Genomic DNA, 12,418 nt, shown 5'->3' on the forward strand with positions numbered 1-12,418 from the left:
TAATTAAACACATGCTGCTTCAAAGTATTCTGTAAGAAAAGCCAGTTTTACAACTGAGACCATTTCTGTCACGTTTTCTGCCTTTGCATCCCCAGTTCCACCTTGTCAAACTGGAGCCACAGCACTGTACTTGGGCTATTCAGCAAGACCTGCATTCACTTATTCTACAGACCGTTGTACAAACACCCCCACCACTACTGAACGTTGAACAGCATGGAAATACACCCTTCAGCCAGACTCATCTATTATATCAGGTGTCTATGCAGGCTAATCCTATTTGCATTGTCCATATCCGTTTTCCTTTCCTATCGTTGTTCCTGTTCAAATCTTTTTCTAATGTTGACTATACCTATCAGTTCCTTTAGGAACATTACATATACCCACCACCTTCCATGTGGAAACATTTGTCCTTCAGAACTTAAACTTTCACCTTGTTTTACACACCCCTGCCCTTGAAAACAAACCATGACTCTATCTGTTACTCCTAGTAGTTTTGTAAACCTGCACACTCCACCTCCTGCTCCACTGAGAACCATCCCAACCCTCTTTGTAACTAAAGGCCTTCATTCCAGACATCCTGGTAATCTTTTCCACATTCCTTGCACTCACCTTTTCAATTGTGTGGTTGGAATGACACCCAGTGTCATCCAATATTCCTAATGTAGCCTAAGCAATGTTGTGCAGCTCTGACATATTCCAACTTTCATACTCATAAGATGAGCAAATCCCTTCACCACCCAATTCATCTGTGCCACCTTTTTCACTGAGTGATAAACTTAAGCTCCCCATTTAATGTACTAGTCCAACAAGTAATGATCAAAAATGCATTCTCATTTGTCTGGATTAAATTCTGTCTTCCACCTCTCTTTTCCCCATTTTTAAAAAAAATTCAGGTGCCTGCCTGATTTTGACACTTGATGAAGGGCTCAGGCCCAAAATTTCAAATGCCTTTTACTTCAGTTGGATGCTGCATAACCTGCTGAGTTTCTTCAGCAATTATACCCCAGCATCTGGGTATTTATGAGAACTGTTGTCAAGCCTTCCAGAGCACCTTGGAAAGTAAGGAACTATTCAGGACAAAGTAGGACAGCAATTCCAAGCTAATTGTGGTTAAAGGTGAGACAAAAAATTCAAGATTACTGTATATGCTCGTGTAAAAGTCGACCCTTCGTACTTTGGTCCAAAAATTACTTTTCTGTATGATCTGTGTAAAAGTATATCCCTCTATTTTGGCTCCAACTAACCACCCATCCGAGATCCTGACATCCTGACCACCCACCACTCCTAACGCAGGTACGTAACTTGGTCAAAGTATGAGATGCATGTAAAAGTCAACCACCTCCCCAAATTTGACCTGAAAAAGTGGTCCCAAAAACTCTATAAATACAAGTATATAATCAGTCAACATTAGTATGTCTATATCTAATTTGTGACATTAATTCTGTAGTTTGTTAGAAAACCATTTCTGCATCGCCAAAATGGAATGCAAGCATGTGAGGTCAACTGTTCAACTACAACATTAATAATGTATGAAGGTAATTAAATCCAAATGTGGATTGGCTCATATCAGTCAGCATAAATGTGTAGGTCACATTGACTTAGATATCAGGACCCCAGAGAAAAGTAATAATATGTATCGGTAAATAAAAATGGAAATCCAGGGCAATGCATGGTTAAACGAATTAAATTTTTAATGAAATGTACACTGACCAAACTACGTCTAAGAAATTGAAATGATCCCAATAAAAACAAATTGCATGAGCTACAGAAAAAAAGCAGAACTGAAAGTATGCAACATTCCTTTTATATTACAAAACAACACTTGTACTACAACTTCTTGTAAGTTGCAAGCTGTTCAGTCATTCTGAACTGGTAGGTTGATTCAAGGGTATGCACCCTGGTGTTCACAATCTTAATACAGGTAGAGTACCCTGCATTTGAAGATCTGAAAACTAAAAGGATTCAAAAACTGATTTTTTTTTCATGTTAACATGACATCACAAGTTGAAAAAATTCACCAGCTGATTTGCCCATGTGGGGCTCTGACACTGTAGGCACCAGTTTGGTAATAACAGCTGTAGTACAAAACAAAATCTTTGCTTCTGGCTGAGAAGGTGCCAAGCAGTCCAAGTCTGCAGGTAGAGTTGGCGACTCCATTCTCAACATTCAGTGTGGTGCCATCCACATTGAAGAAGTCACCTCTGTGGCCCCGGCATTGTTAATGAGGCAGATGACACTGGAGGAAAGAGTGAATAAAGCCATCGAAGAGAATTTTTCATGTTTGGTGCTGCATTTATCTTTTGTATGTTTGGTGCTGCATTTATCTTTTGTAAGCAGAATAAAGTTTTTATACAAGTACTAAATGTTATTTCATGTGAATTTTCCCACTTGTGGGTCATGTCAGTGTTCAAAAAGCCTGCCATTGTTGGTTGTTCAACTGTGGATGCAGATATTCTGCTGATGCTACTGTGCTGCTTAGTTCCATTGTTTCAAAAACTGAAATACCCAAAACAAAAAAAAAATGGTCCCAATGAGTTTTGGATACGGGATACAGTACCTGTACAAGAGGTTCAGATTTCCCGCATATACTTTGGTAAGCTCTAAATTAAGCCCTGTACAAAACTCGGGCAAAATTGGATAGAATAACAACTGTACAAGGAGGATGCTTGAACTTTACCGCCCCAATTATAGAATAACTGGTGGCATTGGATTTCACAGATGTATGCCAGTACACAAAAAACAGTAACTTTGTTAGTCATTTAACTAGACTATGGAACCCAAGACATAGGAACATATTTACAATGCATATAAATGTTTTGATATCTCACTACATGTATAAAAAATGCAAGCATTACTTTGTATGGCATTTTATTTGGAAATTTAATTACAAAACTATATTTTATAGAATTAAAATCAAGCTGCTTTCCCTATCTCTTCTTCCTTTTAGTGGATTGTTTCTTTTCTTTTTGCACAGGAGAATGTAGAAATTTCAAATCAGTGAAATCATCCCCTCGACGCAGTTTGCTGCAAAAGTTAAACAAATGTTTGCCACAACAAACTGAATTACTGAAAAACTAAGGAGCAAGTCAATTTCATTTGAACATTCCTACAAATTTACTAACTTTAAAGAAAAATTTCAAATGATAAATCCAAAGATCAAATATTCAACTAACAACATGATCCAAGTTCCATGCTCAACCACACAAGGATATCGGAAAGCGAGTAATGTCAGGAATTCCATCTGCAATCCTATTTAATGCAATTGTCCTATATTAAAAATATCTTTTTTGTGGGGTAGAAACAACTAAGTCAATCACCAAAGGAGGTAGAAGAATCCCTTCAATACACCTCTCACTCAAAAGATGCTGAGGGATGTTTTCAATTATGCAACATCTGACAGTATCCTTTGAATTTCCCATCCTGATCATTTTCCCTTCAACTTGCACCATCAAGTACAAGATGCATCTGAAACTCCTTTATGTAATTACTGGAATTAAATGAAAAAACTCGGAGGATTTGGCCCAGAGCCACCAGCTGTCTGAGTGCAGTTGAAATAAGAGAAACAAAAAGGAACTCTGTGGTGACCTGAAAGAAAGAGGTTATCATCTGGAAAACCCTGATGGGGCAACTTTCTTTGGCAAGACACTGATGTGGCTGATTAGAAGGAATCAATTTGTGTCCAGTGACCAACAAATCTCTCTGAAAACTGACAAGAACCTTCCTGAGTGGCAACCATTTACCTTTCAAGCACGAAAGCCTGGTGAAATTCATAAATATTAAATTCTGTGTGTAGTATAAGAATTGCCATTTATTACAATTTTTGACATTTTTACATATATTATGTACTTACTGTTAGGTTGTGTTTAACACCCCCCCAAAAAGAAACAGGATATTAATAAAATAGTGGAATTAAACCAACATGAAGGGTATTCACATAGAAGTATAGAAAAACATGAGAGGTTGAAATCACGTGAGCACAGTCTTTTACTCAGAGTGGAGGAATCAGTAACCAGAGCACATAAATTTAAGGTGACTGGAGAGAGATTTATCAGGAACCGGAGGATTAACTTTTTTTTTTAAGGCATGTGATGGGTATCTGGAATGGGCTGCTGAAGGTGGTGGAGGCAGGTATTATTGGAATGTTAAGAAATAATTGGACAGATACATGGATATGAATGTTCTAGAGCAGATATTCTTGACTTCCTTTTGGCTATGGTCCCCTTAGTACTCTGTTTGAAGTTTATGGGCCCCCTTCCCTGTGAAGCAATTAAATTTTGTTGGTTACTTCTACTGACTACATAATCAATATTAAGGAATTCAGTCTGTGGTCCCTCTTGATGTGATGTGGTCCCCTTTGAGAATAAACCATAAGGACAGTGAATGATATGCAAGGGGAAAGAGAACGAGTTCACAGGTAAAACAGCAGTAGCTCCTCCGATAACAAAAGGAGTGCAAATGGAAGTTGGGATTTATGCTAAAATATGCAATAATACAAGATGCAGTTTTCATGATAAATTTATCTGAAATTATTTTATTGCAACCAATCTGGACTACACCTCCAACCTAGTTTTTTTTGTAATCACGTATCTAAAGTACATTACTTCCAATTGTGAGTAATGTACATTCGATACATGATTATAAAAAAGTTTGGGTTGGCAAGCAGATTCTTAAAAAAAACCAGGTGGAGATTACAAAAATTCAAATGCAGTAGAGTTACAGATTGAAGCAGATAACTATCAGCTCTATCAGATGGATTAATAGCCAGAGTCAATGGATAAAGGAATACATTAAAGATAGAAAAATGTTCTCACATGGATAATTAAAAACAACCATTGATTATGCTGAGCCAATCCACTGAAATTCCTCTTCCCAACTTTGAAGACTATGTCACTTCATCAAATACTTGTGTTCTTTCATAAAGTGCATTTTGTAATCAAGAGATTGAAATTCACCATTGACAAATACATATATTCTGCCCTATACTGATCTTTCAACCCAAGAATCCATTAGGTGTGAATGTATCACCAGGAGTTAAATCAGTTAGGTGATCTGAGCCACAGATTTCCTGGTTCCTTAATGTGTTCTCAAAACTTTAATCCCCACATGCAGCAGCATTGATATCATTTGGGCAGCCTGTAGCACAGCTCAGCCTTGAACAATTGTATTTGGACTCAAAACCTTGTATTTACTATTTATAATTAACAATGAGTCAATACACAAAATTGCTGGAGAAACTAAGTAGGCCACATCACATTCTTTACAACAAAGATACGTAACCAATGTTTCAGGCCTGAGCCCTCCATCAAGGTATGAGCATAAAGAAGGCAGTTGCCTGCAATCAGTTTTAAAAAAAAATCTTTGCTGCATTAACTTTCACTGCAGCATATGCAAGCTTGGTTTCTTTTCTTAGCCACTACATTTTCAGTCAGGGTTAGAACCTTGATCGAGAGTACCAAATATTCTCTGTCTACCAATGAATCGATGAACATAGCAGGCCATTCAGCCCATCAAGCCTGCAATACCATTCAATACAATCATTGCTGATCATACAATTTTAGTATACTTTAAAACCTTTTGCAAATAGAGCCACATTCAACTCCCTTGTGAATTTATTCAATGAATTGGCCTCAACAAATTTCTGCAGTAGGGAGTTCCACATGTTCACATTCTCTGAGTGAAGAGGTTTTTCTACATTATCTGTCCTACATGGTTTACCCCTCATCCATAGACTGGGATGGACCCCTTGTTCTGGACTTTCCCAACTTTGTTCCTGCATGCAACCAATAAGAATTTTATTGGTCTCAATTAAATCCCTGCTTACTCTTCAAAAATAAAAATCAGTAAACCCTTATCTATCTAGTCTTTGTTCATATGCCAGTTGTGCTATCCCAGGAATCAGTCTGGTGCAATCGCCCAATAGCAAGAATGCCCTTCCTCAGATTAGGAGACCAAAGATGTGATCTCACCAAGGCCCAATATTCCAGTTTGTTCCTGCATTCTAACTTTCAATGACTGAATTACCATGACACTAAGCTCTCATTGCACCTCCTTTCCCTAATTTCTCACTGTTCAGATAATAATTTGTCTTCCCAATATTGCCGAAGTTTGTATATGTTGTACAATCTGTCCTCACTACATCCCAGCTTAGTGTCATCTGTAACTGAAAGCTCTCAGAGTCTTTCTTTCTCTATTCCACAGCCTCCTTTCCTCCAGCTCCTCACTCACTTCCCTCTCCATTCAGAGCGACCCTCAACCATTCCCCCATTGCATTTCAACTTTCTTATCTTCTTCCCTCCCATCTGTATCTACACTGTTACCCTGTGCTCCCCCACCTGTCCCTTCCTCCTCCCATCTCATTATTCTACTTATTTCTTATAGTTGACAAAGGGCCCCGGCCTGAAAAATTGGTCATTTTTACTTCCTATGGATGGTACATGACCTACTGAGTTTCTCCAGCATATTTATGTATTGCACTCATCCCTAGCATCTACAGACTTTTTTTTTAAAAACAGCTATTTCTCTCACTTCTTTTGTCTGGATCATTGCTAAGTCTTGTAAATAATTGTGGAACTCCACTAATAGCACCCTGCCAATCTGAAAAAGGCCCATTTATTACCACTCTCTGCTTCCTTCCTGCCAACCAGTTTTCCATCCACGTCAGTACATTACCTCCTGTACCATGTTTGGATACAGAAACACAATGCTTGACCTGATTTTAATCCAGTGTACTTTGATGGTATTTGTCTTTTTATTTGGCTAATAAAGCCAATTAATAAAATTAACATACCTACTCAAGGTTGGTTCCTTGTAGTTTACTGCTGTGGTTGTTCGGCGTTTTCCACGTAAACACACAATTTCTTGTTTTGCTTTAGAGAGTTGTGACCAACTATTATTTTTGCTAGGAGTCAAGTTAGTCAAATCTTTTAGAACTTTACATTCTTCCCTCTCTGTACAATATATTAAAAAAAAAGGAAAGGCCATTACAATAATACAGAATTGAAGTTGAGTAACTTTGCATTACCCTGCAGGAAATTGTGAGTTTAAAATAAAATTTGAAGCCCATTTTACAGACTGTGAGCTTCAATATCAACACCAGCATATATTGCTAATTCAGAGTTGTCCTTGGAAAGGTGATAATGAACCACCTTCATGAACTGTTACAGTTCTTTTGGTGAAAAAACTCCTTAGTGTTAATTGGGAGGGAGTTCAAACGTTTATATCCAGTAATAATTAAAAGGAAATTTGTTTCCAAAATTGAAGGCCAGAACCCGCAACACAGGCTAGCTTGTTACATTTTACAGAACACTCTCGTAATCAGTAGTATATTTAAACTGGTCTTGTATACTAACCTGAAAGTTCCAATGTAGTCTTCTACCATTTGGAAGAATGAATTTAAGAACTTGTGCTAACAGATGTCAAAAATGGGTACTTTTTGCTGGTTTTTGACCATTTTCAATTTTGAAAATTTCTGAACACTTCTAGTTGGTGTTCTTGGCACTGACCACCAGGAAATCAATGCTATATCCAGTGCAATTTCAAGCCAGATAACAAATGTTAACTGATCTGCCAAAGGAAGTACAGGTGTGGATGGGGAGTGAAACACCAATAAAAAAATTAGTGCTCATTTAAAAAGGTTCACAAGGGGCACCTTCCCCCACCCACCCCCCTCCCCAGAAACGGTAGATATATGGAAATTGGGAAAAATGGTAGAGGAAGATACAAATGCAATGTTTAAAATACATTTAGACAGATACATGGATAGGAAAGGTTTAGAGGGATAGGAGTCCAATGTAGGCTGGTGAGTCTAACTTAAGTCAATAACTCGGTCAACATGGACCAGTTGGGCTGTTTTTCTGCTGTAAAGCTTCATGCATTGATAAAATGGCTTCCATATCTTGTATCATAATTGATGGGATCAATTTTAACATTTAATAAGAATTTGGACAGGTACATGGATAGGATGGGTATAGAGGGCTATGGACTGGGTGCAGGTCTGTGAGACTAGGCAGAATAATAGTTCAGCACAGACCTGAAGTATTAAAGGGCCTGTTTCTGGGCTCTGATATTCTATAGTTCTTAAAGATAAAGCATACCTAATATTTTTGAAAATTCTGCTTGTGCAAGATTCACTTCAACATTGGCCTCTCCAGACAGTTCCTGGTCAAAGTCATTGGAGCTATTCATGCCAATTTTCTGCCCAAACTGCTTTCCTTTCTTTGAAATAGTCAGCTGATTGCTTCTTAAATTCACATAGGCGTTCTCACACAATCTGGGTTGATCCTTCAATTTGTAATGTTCTCCATTATTATCTGGGTCAATTGAAGTTAGGATTTCAATGCTTTTACAAAACACAGCCGTTCCAACTGATTTTTCTTTTTCCAGAGATGCATTTGGTTTCAAACTCTTTTGATTCCTCTTCACCAAACTCGGCAAACGCTTATTAATCTTCACTGTATAATGTTTTTTGCTTTGTTTCTCCACAAGTTGGTTAGATGAATTTCTAACGTGGTTCAGCATTTCATATGCTGGCAGTATTCTTTTGCCTGAGATTTCCTTCACATCATCTTGTGACATGCTGGCAGTTTTATTCCTTTCTTCTGAAGTTGGCAGATTATCAGCTACTATGTACTGTTGTCCACATTTAACTTTAATTAGTTCAGAGGAATCTTTAATACTATAACGCTGCTTATGTATTCCAAATGTTTTTTGGTTTGCTTTGCATCTTGTATTATCAATCTCTTTCTTTGAAATATCACAAGATGCGTTGTCCACTGCCACACCTTTATCATTTCCTCCATCAGGCTGCTTCCTACACTTCTTGCTGGAAGAATTGATGTTCCTTTCAAGCATTTGAGAAACGTCAAATGGAGTGCCAACCTCTCTGCTACTTTTCTGATCAGCCACGTGCAATTCATGTTGTGCAACTGAACATTCTTTAATGGCATTGCGCTGCTTACATACTGTCCCACGTCTCACCTTGTTTTTGCCAACAGCATTTTCCTTTGAAGTATTGGAGGCTCCATTTCTCACTTTTGGACTATTGGAACATTCATCCATTGCCATCCATTGTTGTTCAAGTTTCTCCTGATCAGGTGATTGAGGCAAGTTTTCATTTAAACTCTCATGCACTTTTGTAACTACATGCACCTTTTCACTTGCCTTCCTCTTGCAAACATTTCCACAGCCATTGTTCCAGAAATCTTTATCTATCACCTCAGCTTTAGATTCATAATTTTCATATGCAACCGAATTAGATTTACTCTCTTTGATGTTTTTCTGCTTCTTCATCTTCCTCATCTTATGAGGAATCTTTTTGACACTATCAAGGTTTTCTTGAAAAGCTTTTGAAACGACATTGACCAATTGTGCCTTATCTGGGTTTTCATTTTCACAATTATCTCCCCCATTCAATTGAACCATTATATTGTAGGAGCTTTTTTCAATGTTCTTCCTTTTATGAATTGCAAGAGTCCTTTCCTCAGCATTTTCCTTTCTATTACCAAGTATTTCTGGCATATCATTTATAACCTGGCTATATTTCTCATCATTATTTCTATGGATGGTCTCTTTACCAACTGACCAATCACTCAGTTCAGCATTAGACACCTCATTATTATTTGCAGGTCCTTGGTCTAAATCAGAACATTTCTGGGAATGTTTTTTTGGATTCTTTTCACACACCAGAGGAGTTTTGCAATTGTCTTTAACACTTGATCTCTTGCCTTTGAGTTGTTTTACTTTTCGAAAAGTGGCCACATTCTCAGACTGCTTTTCAATTTCCACTTGTCTTTCTGGATTTTCAAATCTGCCTTTTGTGGATTTTGTTCCAACAGAAACAATTACTGCTACATCATCAGCTGTTAGGTCCATTTCTGCCTCGGTTTTTTCGAGTTTCTGTAGTTCATCGGACTGTTTCTCACTGAATGCATGTACACCACACATTTTCATATCAGAACATTGTGAGATAGAGCATATAGGTTCAGTTATGGCTTGTGACGCAGTCAAACTGATCCTGCCAAACTCAGAGTACTCATTTAATACAGATTTTCTTGAGAAAGATTCTTTATTTGAAGTCGTGCTGTTTTTCTTAATTAATTCCATGGATGCTCTTGAACTGCGAGAATGTGAATTATTTCTTCTCAAGGTAATATTTTGATCTGCACATACTGCCCAAATCCAATCTCCTGCAGGCATTTGCTCACACTTCGGTGGAGTACAAATACTATCAGTTGCCGATGTTCTGGGATTATGAAGCAGCCCAGGATGGTTTGAAACACACTCTGAAATATAAAAATCCATTTTTGTAATGGACTACATTGAAATCACTAGCTAACATACAATCAAAAGGGCAGCACGGATGGCACAACGATATTACAGTGCCAGTGATTGGGACTGGGGTTCAAATCCTACTTCTCTGTAAGGAGTTTGTACATTCTCCCCGTGGCTGCGTGAGTTTTCCCCATGGACTTCGGTTTTCTCCCAACTTTCAAAACATACCAGGAGTGGTAGGTCAATTGGGTGTAATTGGGCAACATGAGCTCAAGGGTCAAAAGGGCCTGTTACCATGCTGTATGTCTAAATTTAAAAACTGGAACTTCAAGTACTAACACCAAACATCAAGTAATTTCTACTGTACTCATTATTCCTTAATGAAAATCTACATATTACTTTTACTAAAAGTTATGAAGTTGCAGCAATCTCATTCTCACGTCTCAAATGAAACTCTACAGGTCCAAAAACAGAACTCAAGTACAATAGGAAAGGAAAACTCATAGCATCAAAAGAATGGGTGGAGTTGGCCATGCAGTCCTTCAATTCTGCACTACCATTCAATACAATCATAGCTCACCATACAACCTCCATTCCGTATTCCTGCTTTCAGTCTATCTTCCTTGAAAATTCAAACAACAGGGCAACATCCAATTCCCTTTTGAATATATTCAACGAACCGACTTCAACAATTTTCTGAATGAAGTTTCTCCTCATCTCACTCTCACATGGCTTGCCCCTTATCCTTAGAGCATAACCCCATGTCTGGACATGCTCGACATCAGAAACATTCTTCCTGTATTTAAAATTCTGACAGGCTAGACAGGTTGAATCTCAAGTCTCAACGAGATTTGCTCCCAAAATTCTGATGACTACAAACCTAGTCCATCTTGTCTTTCTTAATACATCAGTCCTGCCATCCCAGGAATCATTCTGGTAAATCTTCACTGCCTCCTTTAATGGCCAGAATGTCTTTCCTCAGAGATCAAAACTGTATACACTCCCCAAGGCCTGATAGAACTGGAGTAGTACCTCACCGCTTCTATATTCAAAATGTCTCTCAATAAATGCCAATATGATGTTCACCATCTGCTGTATCTGCCTTCCAACTTACAGTGATGGTTACACTATGATCCCAGGTCTTGTCGCACCTTCCTTTTTCCTAATTTGTCACCATTCAGATAATCTAACTTCCTAGTATTGTCACCAAAGTGGAGAACCTCACATGTATCTACATTTCCCTCATTTGTCACAGTTGAGCCACCTTCTCCGCATTGTAAAGGTGGTGATGTGGTCTGGAGCGCTGGCCTATACTTTGCCTAAACCAGATTTAAGCTCTCAAGACACCTTCTCTTATTTACCCTTTGAACAGGACCTAACCAAGAAACATCATCAGACCACCATCTCATTCATCATCACTAACCTCATCACTTCCAGTCATCTACCTCTCTTGGCCTCTGACATTCTTTTCTAACTCTGCATCACTCAGCTTTACCTCCTACTCAAGATCCACCAACCCAAATATCCAAGTAGACCCATTGTTTCCACCCCACTGAATTGTTAACTTCTTACTTTCACTGCACTTTGCTCCCCTTGGTCCAGTTCCTCACTACCTACATCCACAATACCTTGAAAGCTCTCCATTAATTCAACAACTTACAATTTCCTGGGAACAATGCCCCAGTCTCACCATGGACATCCAATCTCTATACAACTCCATCCCCCATACTGAAGGGCTCAAAGCCCTTAGTTTCTCAACAACCGATGCAACCAGCCCCCCTCCACCACTGACCTGTTCTCATACTCAACAGCTTCTCCTTTGGCTCATTCCACTTTCTCCACGTTTCTGGGGTACCCAGCTATACATACCTTTTTGTTGGCTATGTGGAGCAATTTATGCAATAAAGCCTACACAGGCAAGGCTCCTCAACTCTTCCTCCACTACACATGCACCCATGATGAGCTCATCAACTGCTAACTTTCAGCCTGACCTCAAATTCCACTCGTTCCATCTCCAGCAACTCTCTCCCCTTTCTCAATCTCTCTCCATCTTGGGAGACAAACAAGGATAGGATTTCCCTTGTCCTCACCTACCACCCCAGAAGCCCCTGCATCCAACATATTATCCTTTGCAATTTATGTCACCTCT

The 12,418-nt window shown here is 38.6% G+C and overlaps 1 protein-coding gene across 10 annotated transcripts in view; it reads right to left on the reverse strand.

Annotated features, from left to right (window-relative positions):
* Nucleotides 1-2,851: 2,851 nt before the first annotated feature.
* Nucleotides 2,852-12,418, reverse strand: part of LOC138761760 (shugoshin 2-like) — a 45,447-nt gene continuing 35,880 nt past the window's right edge. For 8 of the 10 annotated variants that reach the window (XM_069934453.1, XM_069934455.1, XM_069934457.1 and 5 more), the window contains 3 exons: nt 8,094-10,280; nt 6,788-6,947; nt 2,852-3,024 (listed from right to left, as the gene is read on the reverse strand). In XM_069934453.1, coding sequence (XP_069790554.1) covers nt 2,928-3,024; nt 6,788-6,947; nt 8,094-10,280 — 2,444 coding nt within the window. In that variant the 3' untranslated portion in view covers nt 2,852-2,927. Of the gene's footprint in view, nt 3,025-6,787; nt 6,948-7,349; nt 7,564-8,093; nt 10,281-12,418 lie in introns of those variants that run through there. The other 2 variants (XM_069934458.1, XR_011356497.1) reach the window with 2 other exon arrangements.

The sequence above is a fragment of the Narcine bancroftii genome, chromosome 4, assembly GCF_036971445.1.
Source record: "Narcine bancroftii isolate sNarBan1 chromosome 4, sNarBan1.hap1, whole genome shotgun sequence".
Classification (NCBI taxonomy): domain Eukaryota; kingdom Metazoa; phylum Chordata; class Chondrichthyes; order Torpediniformes; family Narcinidae; genus Narcine; species Narcine bancroftii.